This window comes from Pelophylax lessonae (assembly GCF_965119305.1).
Source record: "Pelophylax lessonae genome assembly, chromosome: 1".
NCBI classification, from domain to species: Eukaryota; Metazoa; Chordata; class Amphibia; order Anura; family Ranidae; genus Pelophylax; species Pelophylax lessonae.
Window position 1 is genome coordinate 878371809 of NC_138768.1, and position 20716 is coordinate 878392524.

Consider the following 20716-nt stretch of genomic DNA (forward strand, 5'->3'; position numbering starts at 1 on the left):
CCAGTGGGGACTCCTTGGAAAGTTCTACAGATATGGACACAGATCGTGGCCAGGGGATCGAAAAAAAAAAAGGGTCGTAATATAGTAATCTGTGCAATTCATCAGATAAATAAACTCTGGTACTGTGTGCTGCAGAACCAAGGGAATTACCAAAGTGTTGGGGAGTGAAGAAAAGAAGGTTGGGCAGTGGTGGAAAAAACCAAATCAGTGTTTTATGTTTTTTTCTGTTCTCAAAATGAATTCCTAATCCAACTATAAAAAAAGCTCTTCAAACTCTTCAAATGTGTCTTGATAAATTCCAACTCTCCGAACTCTCAGAATAAATCTAGAATTCCTTGTCACTCCAAGCTCCAGACACGTGTATTTTTTTGCATGTACATTTACGGATGGGGGTTGGTCACTGGTTATTCCTCAGATCATACTTTTTTTTTTTTTTTTTCTCTCGAGAATTTTTTTCATGATTAGCCCTTCATGAAATTCATCTTCCATTATCCCTTCAATGTCAACTCTTCATACTATGAGAAAAAGAACAGATACTGAATATTAAATGTTTCCCCTGTGTCTAATACCATTGATTCCTAAATATTTGTACGAATCTTTCTCCCAAAAAAAAAAAAGAAAAATTATAACATGCAATAGTTGGAAATATCAAGTCTAGAAACTCTTATTCCTACAGATCGAAAGTACAGAAAAATGAAAAACGGGGGGAAGGTGAAACATCTACCCCCACATGTCTGTGCTTATTCTACTTCAACCAAGTGTATAAAATGAACACCTAAAACCAAATTATATGTGGACATATGCGCTATTAGACTGTGATAAGTAAACTGGTGTGTTTAAATCTTTAAAAAAAAAATTATTTGGTGTAATTGTGTCCCCAATATAAAAAATATTTTTTTGCCCTCTGAGGAAATGCATCCATCCATTGGGACACAAGCCTTTCCGCGTAAGGAGACCCACAAGGCCATATTGATCTTTAGTTGACATATGCCAGCTAAGATCAACATCATCTGATGGCGAGTCTGTAATTTTACCACTGTTTTTTACCACCATACTATGAAATACGTTCGTTTTTACAGAAGAATAATCTTCCCTTTATATGTCAAACTACCAATTTCTATATATAAGTTGTATCAGGAACCGTTGACTACCACCAATGGTATTTCAATTATTTATGATATATTGAACAAGCATAATACTTATTTCAAATCCACTACCGTCTTAAAATGGGAGAAAGTACTAGGGAAATCCTTTCCCGAAATTAGTTGGTTGAAAGCCTTTAATGTCACATATGCTTCATCAAAATGTATCAACCATTGGGAATTATACCAAAAAATCTTAAATTTTTGGTATTTGACTCCCATTAAACTGTCTAAATTCTATTCTTTAACGCCAGCGCTATGTTGGAGAGAGTGTGGTGAACAAGGGTCATTATTTCATATAATTTGGGAGTGTAAATCAATTAGAGCATTTTGGAACAAAATATTCTCTATGGTTTCAGAAGTTGTGGAAAAAAACACAATTCCAAGCCCAGAGATGGCGATTCTTCATTTAAATATACATGAGATTCTCCTTAAGTACCGAGTAGTGACTATACATCTTTTATTAACGGAAAAACTTTTAATTACAGGAGGATGGAACTCCCAGGAAGTACCAACTCCATCTGATGCGGTTGAATTACTTAATCAACAATGTGAGATGGAAAAAATGATGGCTACTATAAGTTCGACGAAGAAAATATTTGGAGTCAAATGGAAGCCATGGTTAAATAATTTAAGATGTATAGTAACAATGGATTAGAGATACCGTATGTGTGTCAACATAGGAACTGTTTAGTAGTACGAAATTTTTTGCTATGTGGTAAAGGGCGAATATGAAATGGGGAAAAAAAACGTACTTCCAAATTATAAAATTGACGTCTCGGTCGAGAGACTCAAGATAAAGGGTATTTTAAATATGGGAATCTCTTGGTTGGTGATTAAACTAGACTGGAAGGAAGGTTCCTCTTCTTTCTCTTTTTTTCCTGTTTCTTCCTTTTTCTACCTTTCTTTCTTCTTCTTTCCTTTCTCCCTTTTCTCTTTATATTTTGAAGGTATAATGTTATGACTGACAAGTCTATTGCAATATTGTTTGTTTATATTTTGCTGCTGTTGTTTTTTTTTTTTGTTCTTCAAATAGAAAGAGAAGGAAAGAAAAAAAATGTTTTACCACTGTTTGGCGGTGAATCGGAGGGTGCCACTACTACTGTTCACGTTCACGCACAGTTACCTTGGTTGAGTTACTATTTGCACAAGGGACTCATCATCCTTTTTGGACTGTATATTGTTTTGCACCGTTCTAGGTTATTTTATTTACTGTGGCAATTAAGCACAGCTATTGTGGCACAATTTTTATGCACTTTTGGCATTGCACTTTAAATGTTTATCATTTATGTAAATTTTTATTGTGTCTTCAACACTGATAAGCGCTTTACAGCACAGCACTTTCAGCAATATAATTGATGTTAATGATTTCAGTTACCCCAATCTTAATTATTGCACCAATGCTGAATTTAATTTATTCACAAGATTTATTGTATATTTGCACAGCAATATTTGTACCTATTATTTTTTTTTTTTAAACAATCTTTTTATTAATTTTTCAACATAAAAGTACAAACATTTGGGAAGTATAATTCCCAATAACATTCAAGTATAACTGTATCTTGCATTCATAACAGTAGTTCCAGAACATTTCAAACAGCAGTGCAACAACGTTACAGAGATATCATCTCTAGGTACTCATTTTTTCATATTAGTTAAATTTGTGGATAACTATAGCCACATCTGGAGCACGAGGACCGAATTGGTTGGGAAAGGTCGCCCCCACCACTATATGTCTCCATCATTATTACTTGGGTAAAAGGGAGATTTTAGGCTTATAATGGGGTTGCACACCACCGACTGCCCGACACCCCAGATACGGCCACCCCAAATAGGAACCACACTGGCCATTTACGGAGCGCCGGGCCCCAGCAGGGCAAGTCCCAAACCACTTAAGGAGCTCAGATCTCCCATCACAACTTATTTAACCATGAAATCCAAGGTTGCCATAGCTTAGACATACAGGTGGCGGACTGGTGTTTTAGGGACAAGGCTCGCTCATAGGAATGGTGAGTGGCCACCAGTTCAATCACTCCCTGAACTGGGGGAGGCGATTGCTGCTTCCAAGATCTAGCTATGAGTAATCTGGCTGCAAGCAAACAGTGGGTAATCGTGTGTCTCATAGGATGAGGTATCTGGTCAAGGTTTAGGGATAGCAATGCGAGTCCAGGGTCTAGTGCAATTGGGGTATTGGTCAAGTCAGACAATAATGAAAATACCTCCTGCCATAAATTCTGGATTCTCGGGCACTGCCAGAAGACATGGAACAGAGAACCTACTCCGCCACATCCTCTCCAGCACCCTCCATCACACTTCTCATCAAATTTGCTAATTCTGTCAGGAGTAAGGTACCACCATAATGATATTTTCAAGGTCAATTCCCATAGGTTGGAATTGCATGTCGTCGAGTAGATAGAGCGGAGTGCCCGCGTCCATTGCTCGTCAGTGTACTCTACACCCAAGTCCCTCTCCCATTGCACATGGGGGAGTGACTTGGAGAAGACGGTCTTCTGTTGTATTAGATTATAGAATGTAGTGATGCCTTTGGTTTTAGGAGGTGACTTAGAGATAAGGTAATTCCACGCCGCAGTTGGGATAGTCAATGGCCAGGTGGGGATAAAGGAAAGGAAATGACGAGTTCTAAAGTGTAGGAAGAGATCGTGTTGGGTAATTGGAATTTAAGTTGTAAGGTAGGGAATGAAATTAATTTGGAGTTATGGTGAAGGTCGTTCAAAGTGGCGATGCCACGTTTGGTCCAGGAGTGGAAATTGGTATCAGATAGTGCAGGGCAGTCAGGGGTATCTTGAGGTCCAGTACAAAGGGACTGTTGGATTTTTGAGTCAGCAACATTTTCCAAGCGGTGACCGTAGCTACCATAGTCGGGGGAAAGTGAGATGGAATTTTCGCTCCTAGGGATGTCGCCATCAGCCAGGAAGGAAGGTACGATAGCGTGCAATAAAACGCCTCTATTTTCCTCCATATAGAGGGGCTATCTGGGGTAAACCATTCTCGTAGTTGTGTGAGGATAGAGGCAAGGTAGTAGTCATATATGTCCACATAGCCCGCTCCACCTTGGGAGCGTGATTTGATAAGTTTTACGTGTGCACATCTAGGCTTCTTACCCTGCCAAATGTATTGCGATATAAGAGATTGGAGAGAACGAATAAACTTCTTGGGAGCCGGGATTGGCACGGTTCGAAAGATATACAGTAGTTGAGGCAAATGCATCATCTTGAACGCTGCCAGCCTCCCTAACCACGAAAAACCCGAGAGTTGAAGGTGTTTAAGATCAGTTTGGAGCCGAGTTCGCGCCATAATGTAATTGTGTAAAAAAAGCATTTTCGGATTCGCCGTGAGTTTAATACCTAAATACGAGAGATGAGTGTCTGTCCATGTGTAGAGAAACTGATGTTGTAATAAGGCACTAGTGGTAGCATCAATGACAATATTTAAGATCTGGGACTTAGTTTCATTAACCTTATATAGGGATACTGCTCCAAATCAAGTATTTTTTGAATTTTGGGAAGGGAACCGGTAGGGTTAGTAACCATAAGAATGACGTCGTCTGCAAAGAGAATAATCTTTTGTGAATGCCTGCCACTTCAATGCCCGATATACGTGGGTTGGATCTAATATGTTCCGCAAGGGCTTCCATTATAATATTGAATATTAAGGGGGAGAGGGGGCACCCCTGTCGAGTACCATTCGATATTTCAAATGGGGCAGAAATGGCATCAGGGGTGCGCACTCTCGCTGATGGATTTGAGTACAAAGCCATTATGGCTTCGCAGAGGAAGCCATGGATACCAAATTTGTGCAGAACCGCCGATAGGAAACCCCAGTGGACTCGATCGAACGCCTTCTCTGCATCCAATGAGAGGAGCAGAGAAGGCGTTATGGAAAAAAATCCATAAAAATTTCCTAAAAAAACTCATATAAAAAATTCATATAGAAAATTCATTTAAAATTCATATAAAAAAATCATATAGAAAATTCATAAAGGAAAATCATGGAGAAAATTCATCAGAAACTATTATAATAATAAAAACGGAGATTGGGAGAATTCTGGTATTCATGGAGGGGACATGATTGACAAAAAAAGGGGGAAAGGGGGGAAAATTATAGTAAATTATTTGCATGGAAAATAGAGAATTCTCTGAAGATCTATACATATTATATCATATTTTATCAATTTTATATATGAATTTGATTGCCTAAGGATAATAGATCATTATTTTGTACATATATATACACATTAACAGGTAAAGAATCATTAATTTGTTGTTGTTGAGACTGGCGGGTGTGTGTAGTATGTGTTGAAGACTCAATTGTCTGTACGGGCCCATAGTGCAGCAATTAGGTTATACGGTCAATACTTAACTTATATAATGGGTACTTACTTTTGGAGTTTATATAAGGTAAAGAAACACGGAGAGGTTGAGAAAAAAAATCACTGAAGGATGGGATGAGACCTGGGCAGAGAAATGTTCAAGTTAATATACACATCAATGAATGGGGTAGGGTATGGTAGATGGGCTACAGCAGCACATTGACTTCAATTTCCTCGTTCAGGCCTCCAGGAGAGAGCGTTTCAAGGGAATATATCCAGAAGGTCTCTCTCTGGCATAACCGCCTGAAACGCTCTGTCCTGGGCAATGTGTCCGGAATGGACTCAAATTACCCACACCTTGAGTCCTGACGAGGAACTGTTGTGAAATTCTGCGAAGTGCCTGGGGACACTGTGCTCGTCCTTCCCTTTTTCGACAAGGCGACGGTGTTCGCCAAATCGCTGCCTGAGTGGCCTGATGGTGCGTCCTACATAAAATAGTCCACAGGGGCAGGTTAGGCAATATATAACATATTCGGTTGAACAGTTGTAAAATTGTTTAATTTGGTATGTTTTGCCTTTGACAGTGAAATCTGTTTGGCCGTGTTGGATGTGGGAACAAGTGAGACACAGAGTTTTGCGACATTGGAACATCCCTATTAAGGGGATGAGGCAGAGGGTTTTGGTGGGGTGGGTGGTGACGGACTTGAGTTTACTTGGAGCAATGAGGTTCTTTATATTAAAGGATTTTCTATAGGAGACTTTCGGCGTGGGGGGGGGGGGGATGGAGGAGTTCAGGTGTGGGTCCTCTAGTAGGATGGACCAGTGTTTTTGGAGGATCTTTTCCATTTTCCTGTATTTGGTATGGAACTGTGTAGTGAATCGTAGGGGTTGGGGCGGTGAGTCCTGTGGATGAGGTGGGTTATGCGAAATGTTAGCATTGTATTGTAACAGCACCAGCTCTGCAGCAGACCCAAGATGACACCCTTGATGTGACCACACAGACTGCCCCACTGCCTTCGAGATGCCTGCTTTTGAGATGCCTGCTTTTAATGGACTCTTGTGAGTAACACTCTTCTATGTGATAATAAAGAAATGCTTATTGCTACACTTAGATCGGCGCTTGGTTTTCTCTCTCTCTTTTTCTTCTAATTACTAACTGCGCACAGCAACTTCTCTCTTCTCTGCACCTTCTCTTCCACAGCTTCATAAAATACTGGCGTATTATTATTATTAATAAAGTGACAGTGACCGTAATATTCTGATCAATGTATCAAAAATGTAAAAATTGAATAAAAATACAATAAATTAAGGTGCTAGGTGAGCAACATGTGACAATTTAAAAACAGAATTAAATAAAATAAATATGTGAAGAAAAACAAGGTGAACAAAGTGGCTCTGTGCTAAGTGAAGCCAATTATCCAATTGGCAAAAGATAATTAATACAAATAGATAATATGAAGTGATCTGAGAGCAAATTCTCAAGTGTGCCAATATAAATTGGCAAGTGAAAATAGTGAATAAGAATAAAAATAGAAAAATGTATATATACATATAAAAAATATCTATGTATAAAAATGAATCTTCTATAAAAAAAAAATGCAATAAAAGGCCATATACATATAGAAGTATCCATATGTATAAAAATGTATCTTCTATAAAAAATTGGAATAAAAGTCCATAGGTGATAAATTAGTGGATGAGGCTTCAAGGTAAGCTCAATGGGTGAATTCCGAGGTGATCCAGGTATTGGGTGCCGGGTGAGGAAACCTGTGCTCCCCTCTCAGTATCCCCCACACTCACCAGAGCTCGGCACCCCTGCAGGGGTAACCAGCGTGAATTAAATTTGGTATTCCCTCAACCAGGCAAATCCTGTTTGCCAATCTCCTCAGGGGTTACTCCTGGATCAGCTCTTTTATCATCACCAGTATATAGTAGTCTTGTGACTTCTATCAGTCTCTGGTAGGAGGAGTATTCTTTCACCCGGGTGTAGACACGGTGGGAAGTACAGGGATGCAGAACGAACAGCGTGCGTTCCACTGCTAAACCTCTGGTCACGTGGTCAACGTGGACCTATTTGGGGGATTTTTTATTCCCACAACCCAGGCTATGCTCTTATTATTTTGTAAAATACCCCAGTGATTAAGGATTTTTCGGACCTCCTCCCACTGTGTACCAAATTGAGTGATTAATCTAACTTGAGAAGGGGCCTCATCACCATTACTCTTAGATTTCTGTTAATAAAAAAGTGCCTTTCTATCACAAGTAGCCGCCCTTAGCTTTACTTTTTTACAGCTGTCGATGGGAATATCCCTGTTCACGGAATCTTCTATAGAGATCTTTTTGTTCCCATTTTGTAATCTTGTTGTTTGGTACAATTCCTTTTGATTCAAGGGAATTTACCAATGGGTATTCCATCCTTTAGCCACTAGGGATGATGGCTATCGGCTTTAAGTAGTATATTGGCTGCTGTGTCCTTCCTAAACGTACACGTGACAAGTAGAGTTGAGCGGACACCTGGATGTTCGGGTTCGATGGGTTCGGCCAAACTTCGCAAAAAAGTTTGAGTTCGGGACCCGAACTTGACCCCAAACCCGAACCCCATTGAAGTCAATGGGGACCCAAACTTTTGAGCACTAAAATGGCTCAAAAAAAGTAATGGAAAGGGCTAGAGGGCTACAAACGGCAGCAAAATGTTGTTAAGAGCATGACAAGTGTTCTGCAAACAAATGTGGATGGAAAATAACTTAAAATAACATAAAATACATAAAAATTAAAAATAATAATCTTGATGTAGGACGACGAGGTCCATTTGGAGTAGGAGGTTGAGGTGGCGGTGTAGGTGGAAGTGGCGGCGGTGGAGGAGGACAAGGTAGCCAACACTGGTTTTGGTTTAATTTTATTTTTTTTTTTAAATTAGGGTACACCCTAAAAGAGTGAGAAAGATCAAAAATACAACAATGGCTGGGTAAGGCCGGTATACATATCTATTCTGCAAAAGGTACGGAAAAGTCCTGTGGGATCCATGCCTGGTTCATTTTAATGAATGTGAGCTTGTCCACATTGGCTATGGACAGGCGGCTGCGCTTGTCTGTGATAACGCCCCCTGCCATGCTAAATACACGTTCAGATAATACACTGGCTGCAGGGCACGCCAGCACCTCCAAGGCATGAAGGGCAAGCTCAGGCCATGTGCACAATTTGGAGACCAAGAAGTTGAAGGGGGCAGACCCGTCATTCAGTACGTGTAGGTGTGTGCACACATACTGCTCCACCATGTTGGTGAAATGTTGCCTCCTGCTAAGGCATTCCATGCCAGCTGGTGGTGGTGGTTGTTGCGGCATGTTGACAAAGCTTTTCCACATTTCAGCCAAGCTAACCCTGCCCTCTGAGGTGCTGGCGGTGCCCCGGCTGCGTTGGCTTGGCTACCTCTTCCTCCTCCCCTGCCTTCACCTTGTGCTTCCACTGTGCCCCCGCTGTCAGGTGGGAATGCCACCAGCAGCGCGTCTACCAGCGTGCGCTTGTACTCGTGCATCTTACGATCACGCTCCAGTGAGGGAATTAAGGACGGTACGTTGTCCTTGTAATGGGGATCCAGCAGCGTGGCCACCCAGTAATCAGCACAAGTTATAATGGGGGAAAGTCGGCGGTCGTTGCGTATAGACACTGCAGCATGTAATCGCTCATGTGTGCCAGGCTGCCCAGAGGCAACGAAAAGCTGTCCTCTGTGTGAGGTGTATCGTCTGTGTCCTCTGTATCCCCAAGCCACGTACCAGTGATGGCCATGAGCTGCTCTGGCAAGCCACCCTGCTGTGAACATGGTTCCTCCTCCTCCATCTCCTCCTCCTCATCCTTCACCTCGGCATCCTCCAGAACTGTGCCCCTGCTGGACAATTGTGTACCTGGCGTTTGTGGGTGCAGGAACCCACCCTCGGAGCCACTTGTGAATGACTGCCCTGAAAGCCTTGGAAATGATCCCTCTTCCTCCTCCTCCTCCTCTTGTGTCACATCCTCTTCCATCATCGCCCAAATCATTTTTCAAGGAGGCATAGAAGTGGAATAGTAACGCTGAGAACGGCGTCATCGGCACTGGCCACTTTGGTGGAGTACTCGATACAGCGCAACAAGGCACACAGGTCTCGCATGGAGGCCCAGTTATTGTTGGTGAAGTGGTGCTGTTCTGCAGAGCGACTACGCATGCGTGCTGCAGCTGAAACTCCACTATCACCTGCTGCTGCTCACACAGTCTGGCCAGCATGTGCAAGGTGGAGTTCCACCTTGTGGGCACGTCACATGAAGGCGGTGAGCAGGAAGGCTGAAGTTATGCTGCAGCGTTGACAGGCGAGCAGCAGCAGGATGAGAACGCCGAAAGTGCGCGCAGACGGCCCGTACTTTCTGCCGCAGCTCTGACATATCGGGGTAATTTGTAAGGAACCTCTGCTCCACCAAATTCAGCACATGCGCCAGGCAAGGGATTTGCATCAAACTGGCTAGGCCCAGAGCTGCTACGAGATTTCGCCCATTATTGAACACCACCAGGCCGGGCTTGAGGCTCACTGGCACCAACCACTCATCGGTCTGTTGTTCAATGCCCCTCCACAACTCCTGCGAGGTGTGTGGTTTTTCCCCCAAACAGGCAAGTTTTAAAACTGCCTGCTGTCGTTTACCCCTGGCTGTGCTGAAGTTGGTGGTGAAGGTGTTACGCTGACTGGATGAGGAGGCGGTAGAGGATGAGGAAGCGGAGTAGGAGGAGTTAGCAACTGGAGGCAAACTGAAGCGCCCTGCAATCCTCGTTTGTGGAAGGACATGCGCCAAACTGCTATCCTCCTCAGGCCCAGCCGTCACTGCATTTACCCAGTGTGCTGTTGGGGAGATATAATGCCCCTGACCGTGCTTACTGGTCCACGTATCCGTAGTTAGGTGGACCTTGCCACAGATGGCGTTGCGCAGTGCACACCGGATTTTGTCCCCCAATTGGTTGTGCAGGGAAGGGATGGCTCGCCTGGAAAAGTAGCGGCGGCTGGGCAGGACGTACTGTGGGACAGCCACTGCCATAAGGCTTTTAAAACTCTGCGTCTCCACCAGACGCAATGACAGCATTTCAAATGCCAGAAATTTTGAAATGCTGGCATACAGGGCCAGGGATCGTGGGTGGGTAGGGGGAGGTACTTCCTCTTCCGCTCCAGTGTTTGGGAGATAGAGAGCTGAACGCTTCCATGGGACATTGTGGAGATGGTTGTTGGTGACCAGTGTTGCTCATCTTAGTTTAAAAAAGTAATTAGTTACTGACTCAGTTACCACATTGAAAAAGTAATTAGTTACTCAGCAAAGTAACTGTGACTTTTTTTTTTAATATTCTATAATGCAATTATGTTCTATAACATCTTTAATGGGTAAGATGTTTATATTAACTGATTGAAGAATAAAAACACTATATACAGTATTTTAGAACATTTGGTATTTATTTGAACCCAACTCAATAGATTGCAGCCTGCCATAGATATGAATGATATGCATAGAAACATATAAAAAATAAATATTGAAACTAAAATTCAAGTGCAAAATTAAGACACACAAATGTAAACTTGTGTAAAAAGAAACAAAGGAAAATCTGGCCTTTAATAGTGCAATTATCTGTATAATTATGTAAAAAGAAACAAAGGAAAACCTGGCCATTAGTGCTAATCTCTGTAACTGTATATTTGGCCTACTGCACAATAAACAGAAGTTTTGTTACTGTACTGAATACTTCACAGTTGGATAGTGTTCTCCAACTCATAAGTCATAACTATTCAGTACAGTAACAAAACTTCTGTTTATTGTGCAGTAGGCCTAATATACAGTTACAGAGATTTGCACTAATGGCCAGCTTTTCCTTTGTTTCTTTTTAACCGCTTGCCGACCGCCGCATTTTACTATTTACTGCGGCGGTCAGCCCCTCACAGGCAGAGCGACGTAGTACTACGTCGCTAACCTGGGAGGCTCTAGGGAGCGAGCGCGCGCCCCTAGAGGCGTGCTCCCGCGCGGTCAAGGACCCCCCCCGCGAATGTGACTGGCGGACCCGCCATTACGCGTTTAAAAAAAACAACAAAAATCTTTCCCTTTGTTAGTAAACGCGATAACTTTTGCGATAACTTTTGCGCAAACCAATCAAAATAAGCTTTTTGCGATTTTTTTTTTTACCAAACATATGTAGCATAAAACAAATTGGCTGAAAATGTTAAAAAATTTTGATTTTTACATTTTTTTGGGGGAATATCATATAAAAAATGTGAAAAATATTGTTTTTGCTAAATTTACGTTCTTTTTTTGTTTATAGCTCAAAAAGTAAAAATCGCACAGGTGATCAAATACCACCAAAAGAAAGCTCTGTTTGTGGGAAAAAAAGGACGTCAAATTCGTTTAGGTACAGCGTCGCACGACCGCGCAATTGTCGGTTAAAGTCACACAGTAAAAAATCGCAAAAAAACCCCTGGTCAGGAAGGGGGTAAAATCTACCGGGGCTTAAGTGGTTAAACAATTATACAGATACAGATAATTAATTGCACTAATTAAAGGCCAGATTTTCCTTTTATTTCTTATTACTAATAAGCCACAAAGGAAAATCTGGCCTTTAATTAGTATAATACTGCACCAGAAACAGAACACTATCCAACTCTCCATGTATATTAACATGTTGTTCGTTCTCAGTGAAAATGAACAATACATTAATCTATACTAAAATACTCCTCATCTAACAACTAAACCAGTGGTTGTATAATAGGAGGAGAAGCTTTTCAAATCTTTTGTCTGACAGTCTGTTCCTCTTCAGAGAGAAGACAAGCTTGCCCAGGCTGAAAAGTCTCTCAACAGGTGCACTAGATGGAGTAGCAACATTGTAACATAGTGCCATTTTCTTGATGAGAGAAAATCCACACAGAGAGTAATGCCTCGTACACACGCAACGATTATCGGCCGACCGATCGTCCGACTTTTGTCCAGGGTGGTGTTTTGTTGGTTGGAATGTGCCAAGACTGCACACAAATTTTCTGGGCCAACAAAAATCTACTTCAGAAGTGATGTCATGTGCTGGTTTACTTTCCGTGTGTTTTTTTTTTCTCTGAGCATGCCCAGTCTTGCTCATCAGATTTTTGTCTGCCGAAATCTGTACTGACTGACGAACAATCAGCCGTTCTGTTGGCGGCCAACAAAAATTTTATAGCATGCACACCAGATTTTTTGCGGCCGAAAAGTGGGAGTCGGTTGTCGGAAGCATCATACTAACAAGCCGAAAATCGGCCGATCGGACGTTGACCGAAAATTCTCGGCCAATAATCGATTTGTGTGTACAAGGCATTAAAGTGTTGGGCTGAAGATCTAATATAGTCTGCCACCTGGTTTTCTGCTGCTGAAGAGGAATTTTCCTCCTCATCCTCCTCAAAGGAAAATAAATCGTTCTCTTTGGCTGAATCTGTGTGATGTGTAGATGTGCTGTTAGCTTGTTGTGGTTCCTTGAGGACAATTCTTCTGCACTCTGCCAGCAAACTTGCCTTAGCCTTATCCTTTAACCCCTGTGAGCACAGCCAGCGAAGCTTGAATTTTGGAAGAGTTACGGCACCAAGTATAGCCTTTTCATTTCCCAGGACATCAGAAAATCTGGTTTTGATAGCCTGAAATAATAATCATAATTAGTAGCAGTTGTATTTATTATTATATGAGTACTACAGCAATGTTCACTTAATAAATAATAAAATATTAAATTAGAGTTCTTAATGTTACTATGGCGTCAGGAAGGTCCCTCAGGATTTGCAGGCCACTTTGAAGGGCTTCTGTTTTCAGCATTAATGTCTCAATCGTTGGTAGGAGTGTACCATGAAAACAATTCTCTTCTTCCTGAAGTATATCCAAGGCAACTGTAAGGGGCTTCATTGCAATACAGTACTCCTTTAAAAAATGGTGTTCCCTTTCTGTTATCTGTGTAGAAAATAAAAAGGTTGATAAAGGCGCTACCTATTGGTGATGAGATGCCAAAACCAAATGGTGTACCCAACAAATATTTAAACCTTAGTTTGCGTGACTTATTTCCATAAGGTGCATCAGGAATGACGTGGTTAATTCATAGAAAGTGCACAAGTGACAAAACAAATTATATCTACTTGTAAATATAAAGTGCACGAGTGATAAAATTGTCCCCACTTCACCGGGGGAAGGTACTCAGTTATTGTCCTAGACCAGACAATGTACCAAAAATAATTAAAGTGCCAAGTGCAAATAAATAAGTAAACAATAGCAGTGATGGAATTTTAGTGCAATAAATAAGTAAACAATAGCGGTGATGACATTTTATTCCAACAGAAATAATATACAGTGCAAGTTCAAGTGAGGTATGGTGCTCACCGTATTCCCACAATATATAATTTGTAATTTATAAGGTGCAAAATAAATAAATATAAACTCCTTCCTGAAAGTGTTGAGTGCAAAATGATGGTGAGGGAACTTTGTTAGAATAGATAAACAAAGTCCAAAAATAAATTAGAGAAGAAAGAAAAAAGGTTGCATACACCAGTCTGGCCACTAGGTGTCGCACCGTGTATATACGACCTGTTTGCTTGGTTGGTCAATATCAAAGCTGTACCGAACAATTCGGGGATCCCTCGAGTCCAGAATGAGCAAAGGGCAGGTTCTCTAAATGCTCAAGCGAAGAAAGGAGACCCCATGAAGCAAAGTATAAATTCAGTCAATGCAACAAGGACACATAGTAACTCACAGTGTCAGCTGCTATAGATCAGCGTGGTAGCCGGGAAGCTTCCGCGTTCCATGGCCCGAGCTCCACAAACCGGAAGTGACGTATGCCGTATTAGACTCCACCCTACGCGTTTCGTCAGAGGACGTCTGCTGGAGTGGCCCTTTCTGTTATCGCTGTCAGTCCTAATTTGGAGGAAATGGTGTTAAGGTCTACCATAGATATTTCACAGATTCGAACCAGGGCATCATAGAAGGAATTTCATCGTGTTGTACAAGGTACAAGCAGCTTTTTTGACACCAACTCATCAACTGTTTCAGTAGCCAAAGCTGATCGACTAGTCTTGTTCCATAGGACAGTACATTTGGCAGTAGCACTTCTATAAACAGCCTTTGTTGCAGATTTTGACAGCAGCTACTTATCCACATCTGTGCATGAAATCAGATTTAGTGTGTGTGATGCACATCTCTTGTGGGGGGGGGGGGGCAAAGTGATCACATCACCATCATTATCCTCACCACCAATTGCATGTAGAGCATCATTAATGTCTGTAAACGTAACCTCATCTTCATTGTCTTATTCAGAATCACTTTCCTCAAGTGGCTAGTACCTCTTAAATGCTTTAACAAAATTAGAGCCATTATCAGTCACTGTTGCTGTGATTTTGTGTGTTATCCCATATGTTGAGTGTATATTGTCAAGCTCAAGTGCTATGGTGTCATGACTATGATGCCCCTTAAACCGTCTGCAGGCAAGAGCTGCTTTCTCTCTTTCCATGTTATTTGGATTGATCCAATGTGCTGTCACAACCAGGTAACTTTTATTGTGGCAAGTCCAGATGTCTGCTGTAGTTGAAATGTACTGTAACTCCTCTAATGACGTTTTGAGCTCAATATTAATTTTTTCATATTCACTGTCTATGAATTTAGCAAAAGTGTTTCGGCATGGGGCAACCCCCTTTCCTCCTCCTTGTATTGGTATTTTAGCAAGGATAGCCCTGAATGACTCAGACACCACAGTGGACAGGGGGAGCATGTTTTCAACAACATACCTTGCAATCAATGTATTTAGTTGGGCTTGGTCATGTGTTGCTGACTCGAAAAATCGAGCGTTGCTTGTTGTAACAGAGTGGGTCTGTCTCCTTTGCTACCTGCATTCGGGGTTGGGTTAGCAGCAACAAGTGTCATGTTCGCATGTGTTGATGTCAGGTGCTTCATAAGAGTTGCTTGAGGCAGACGTGGATAAAGTCTTTTTTCCTGGGCATAGCGTGCATGTTACATAAACATTCTTGCCTTTAATTTCAATTAAGGAGAAGTAGTGCCGGTACTTCCAGTTCAAGAATGCTAACTTTGATTTTACCCAGCGCCATTGTCACTGATGGCTGGTGTGGCACTGCACTGGTGGCTGACCTGAGCTGAGTCTGACTCCTGACTCTTGACTGTGATATTTTATGTTATTTTGGTATCTGCTGCTGCCTGGACTGGCTGGCTGCTGCTGGTGGTGGGTGGCTGCCTGGCTGGTGATGGCGTGGCACACTGGTGGTGGGGGTCTGAGTCCTCCTTTACTTAAGTAACCATATTTTTTTTAATGTTTTTTGGTACCTGCTGCTGCCTGGGCTGGCTGGCTGCTGCTGCTGGTGATGGCGTGGGCCGCGTGGCACACTGCTGATGGGGGTCTGAGTCCTCCTGACTTCACTTATAAGTCACTAAAATAAGTAACCGTATTTTGTTTTTTTGGCTGCTGCTGGTGATGGTGTGGCACACTGGTGGTGGGGGTCTGAGTCCTCCTTCACTTAAATATATTTATGTTTTTTTTTTTTTTTTTGGTGGTGGCGTGGCACACTAGTGGTGGGGGTCTTTGAGTCCTCCTGACTTCACTTAAGTAACCATATTTTTTTTTTTGTTTTTTGTTAGCTGCTGCTGCTTGGACTGGCTGGCTGCTGCTGGTGGTGGGCGGCTGCCTGGTAGCGTGGGCGTTTGGCACACTGGTGGTGACGTGGCACACTGGTGGTGGGGGTCTGAGTCCTCCTAACTCCTGACTTAAGTAACCTTTTTTTTTTGGTACCTGCTGGCTGCTGTTGTCTCTGGACTGGCTGACTGCTGGTGGTGGTGTGGCACACTGGTGGTGGTGTGGTGGCTGGTGGGGGTCTGAGTCCTGACTCCTGACTGTCTGTGACTGTGAGGTTTTTTTTTTTTTGGTACCTGCTGTGCTGGGCTGGCGGTGGAGGTGTGGCCTGGCAGGCACTGGCACACTGTTGTCCGGGTCCCTCTGACTCCGTCCTCCTCTAGGCCTCAGGTCTGCCTGTCTGTGCCTCCCTCCTCTTCTGGGCTGGCTGTGTGCATTGATGGATTGGTGGTGGTGGACTTCCTTCTGCCCTTTGGTGGTGGTGGAGTCCTGGACTATATATTTTTGGATATGTTTGTTTTATATATATTTTGCCAGGCTGGTAAAAGTCACAAGTGAATGGGCAATGGCTGGGTCGGGTCGCCACCCGCCGGACTCTATGCCCTCCTCCTGGCACGCTGTGCTGCTGCTGTCCGACTCGTGACTCACTCGACTGATTCTCCTCCTCTTCTCTCTCCAGTTACAGTACCGCGGACAGCGGTCATAGAGGAGAGGGGGAATACAATTACATCTACTGCCATCTAGTGGCGGTAGACGTAATAGCGGCAACGCAGCCGAAAGTAGCGGCAACAGTGTTACAGGGAGAGGACGGGTAATCAGATAGATTACTCATTACCCTGAAAAGTAACTGCCTTAAGTAACGCCGTTTACTTAAACGCAGTTACTACCAACACTGATAGGAACTGCATATAATATACATATTTTTCTTACCGCATGGTGAAATATTGATAGTAGAGTACAAAGGGAAATTTTCCATACACATCCACAATTGCTAATTAAAACAGCAGCGGGTCAGCAGAGGTTTGTGGTCCAGAGCCAGGTTAGTATTTTTTTTTTCCCCTCCTTAATTTAAAATTAGAGCTGTATCTGTGACAATGAACTCACTCTTCCAAGTCTAGTGATTGGACCATAAAACAATGCAGTTGAAACTTCTGCACATAGCTGGTGAACATGTTCCTGTGCGAATAAAATTCAAAGTTAGAATGCAAAACAAACATGTAATACTAAGCATAGCATAATTCATACTTCCCTGCTGGTTTTTGATCAGATGATACAGGTATGCATCAATAACCTGTATTTTGAAAAATATAGAAATGTATAGTTTATACGGCCCCAAAACTGCTTCCACTGAACCACCATCTTTTGCAGCCTACACAGCATTTTAACTGAATAAAAAACAAGAACATTAATCTGCACAGAACAGCCAGTTGATGTAAAACAAAAAAAGGCCAAACCAACAGGGCAAGGCCAGACCAATGGCCAACGGGGGCCAGACTAGAAAATGGAGAACCCAGTAACTGCTACCTCTGTCTTCTATGCTTTGCAAGACATTCAATGATATATCTGGCAAATAATGTAAGATTATTGTCAATAGCTTTCAGTTATCACGCATTTTAAGGTTTCAAATTATATTACATAAAGGAACTACAGAATGAGGGACATTATATGCAATGCAGATAAATGCAAGCTATTTGGATAGTGATTTTTTTTTTTTTTACCTCGATAGTGACATATGGCACTTTTCCACTGCAAGTACCGGCTAGTACCGGCTCGGCTCTACTTGGTCCTGCTTGGCCCGGTTTGCTTTTCCACTGCGGTACCGCATGGTATAGTGTCGGAACGGTTCGGTACGGTACGGTATAGGTTTGCTTTTCCACTAAAGTAGTACTAAAGTTAAGTGGGTGGGATAACAACAGGGTGGGTGTGATTCTCTGACCAATCAGTGGCTAGTAGTGACTGCATGCAAAGGATTGTGGGATATGGTACCAGTTTGGTACCTGTTGGAACCACAATCGAGTAGGTACTGTTTTTTCAGAGCCGTACCGTACCGTACCGTTCGGTTCCATGCAGTGGAAAAGCAAACCTATACCGTACCGTACCGAACCGTTCCGACCTTATACCATGCGGTACCGCAGTGGAAAAGCACAAAAGCGTGCCGAGCCGGTACGGTTCTATGCAGTGGAAAAGCACCAATAGTGACATCGTGTTTTCTTGTTGGCAAATGAATCACTGAAGTCATCTGTCCGGTTTCTTGGGACAACTTGCTGTCATCACCTTCCTGCCTAGTTTCCTCGCTTCTTCTATAGGGTTTTAAATGGTCAATGTTGTACTTAGACTTTAGAGTAATACCTTTAGAATTGTTTAGTGTAACCTGCTTTCCAGATATTACCTGGATGATTAAAGGCCCGTGGAAGTCAGGCTCCATCCTTCCTCCTTTTCTTGAACGCTTACTTGTGTCACCACCTCAGTTTATTACATATATATTATATATAAGATACAATTTTTTTTTTTCTATTACCATGGACAGCAGTGAGTTGGCAATAATTTATATAGATATATCAAATCTATCAAATATTTTGTTTTCTTTGTCACTTCCAAACGTGACCATTTATTATATTAAAAGTTATAAACAAATTATATGAATATACATCTTTTTAAATATATTCAATACACCTGCTACACACACTAGTAAATGGGTATGTTTCCAATCAATTGATTTTATTTAACTTGCAGACCTGGCCAGTGACTCCCGGGTTTGGCAGGCTTGATACATATCTCCTATTAATATCTCTTGTATACACACACACACATGTAGCAGATAATAACTAGAAAATTATAAAGCTGACAAATTATAAGTGCAGACATGTAATAAAAAATAGAATATTTTTAAAAGTAAGCTCAAGCAGAACATGTAACTAACCTGAAAATCCAAAGTAGCAATAGAACACTGTTCAACGTAGTAAACAAAACACCATCACTGGGGATAATTCAAGAAAGAACTGTAATAAAGATAAATACAATATTTTTTTAGAAATGTTAAACAAAAAAAAAGGGGTTTTGCAGCTCAAGGGTTGAAATCACACAGGAATTAATGGGCCCAGTCTATTTATAATTTTATATATCAATTTAAAGTGAGCTGAGCTAGATCAAAATATTAAGCACTTTATAATTTTGCAAGCGCTGTGTTTTTATGCTTTAACATCATAGGCCTTGGTGACTCCTCTCCAAATGTAGTGTTTATGGTTGTGGCCAAAAAGCTCAATTTTGGTCTCATCACTCCAAATGACTTTGGTTTGAGTCTTGTCTCTGTGCTGTTTGGCGTATTGTAAGCGGGATACTTTGTGGCATTTGCGTAGTAATGGTTTTCTTCTGGTGATTCGACCATGCAGCCCATCTTTCCTCAAGTGCCTCCTTATTGTGCATCTTGAAGCAGCCACACCACATGTTTTCAGAGTCCTGTATTTCACCTAAAGTTATTTGTGGGTTTTTCTTTGCATCCCGAACAAGTTTCCTGGCAGTTGTGGCTGAAATTTTTTTATATATAAAAACTTGTTCTTTTATTAACATCTCAAAAATACAAAGACAAAAAGGCAAAAAAGGAGGACAGGAGAACAACAAATCTCACATAAAAGATCAGACATACATAGTCTAAACAATTTTCAGCAAGTTGTAAAACCTCTTATTGCATGCGTGTTGAGATCATCAGGGAATACTGTGGAGACCAGATACAACTGGTGTAATCCGCTCCTGGCAACCAGTCATATGAGGGGCGGCTGATTCTCCATGACGTCCTTGTTAAGATCGATATGCTCCCACTCCTCCGCAGAGTAACAAAGGGATTCCTCCCGACACCTTATAGGAACCTCTCCTGTCAGCAGCTCCATCATCTTCTTGGTGACTTCTAGAATCTTCTGCATGTTGGGGGTCTCAGGTTCTAGGAAGTCACATGGAGGCACCTTGAAGATCATATGATCACCTGACTTCCGAAGAGGAAATCTCTCTCCGGTCAGCAGGTTGATGATCTCCAGGTTAAGATCAAATAGGCGCTTTGTCATGTTACTCTGGTCCTCTCCTCTGCTGCCACTTCCACCAATGTCTCCTCTCTATGTCCCGTGGCTGAAATTTTTGTTGGTCTTCCTGACCATGATTTGGTTTTAACAGAACCCCCCATTTTCCACTTCATGATTCGAGTTTGAACACTGCTGATTGGCATTTTCAATTCCTTGGATATCTTTTTATATCCCTTTCCTGTTTTATACAGTTCACCTACCTTTTCCCACAGATCCTTTGACAATCTTTTTGCTTTCCCCTTGACTCAGAATCCAGAAACATCAGTGCAGCGCTGGATGTAAGATGCAAGGGTCTATCAGGAGTCCAGAAACTCATTGACCTTTTATACACACACATTAATTAAGCCGGATTTTAAGGGCCAGAGAAGGAGGGATGGTCACAAATGCGACATTATTGTAACAAACATAATTTTATTGAAATAATAAAGATAAAAGGAAAAATTGCATGCATACAAATTTACATATAAAACTGATACAAAATACCGAAGAGGCAACGCGTTTCGCCAAGGGCTTCTTCAGGGTCAGAGAGACCGTCAACACATTTTTTTCT

At 41.9% G+C, this 20716-nt stretch overlaps 2 protein-coding genes across 2 annotated transcripts in view; both read right to left on the reverse strand.

The window, feature by feature from the left end:
* The window catches only part of LOC309550539 (uncharacterized protein), a gene marked incomplete at both ends in the record, with an annotated part of 1004737 nt that overhangs the window by 413639 nt on the left and 570382 nt on the right, over nt 1-20716 (reverse strand). The window lies entirely within an intron of this gene.
* LOC309547187 (uncharacterized protein) lies at nt 12203-14410 on the reverse strand (the record flags this gene model as incomplete). Its single annotated transcript, XM_082246974.1, has 4 exons — nt 12203-12398; nt 12799-13118; nt 13228-13422; nt 14366-14410. The coding sequence occupies 4 exons, from the start codon at nt 14408-14410 to the stop codon at nt 12203-12205; spliced, it is 756 nt and encodes a 251-aa protein (XP_082103100.1).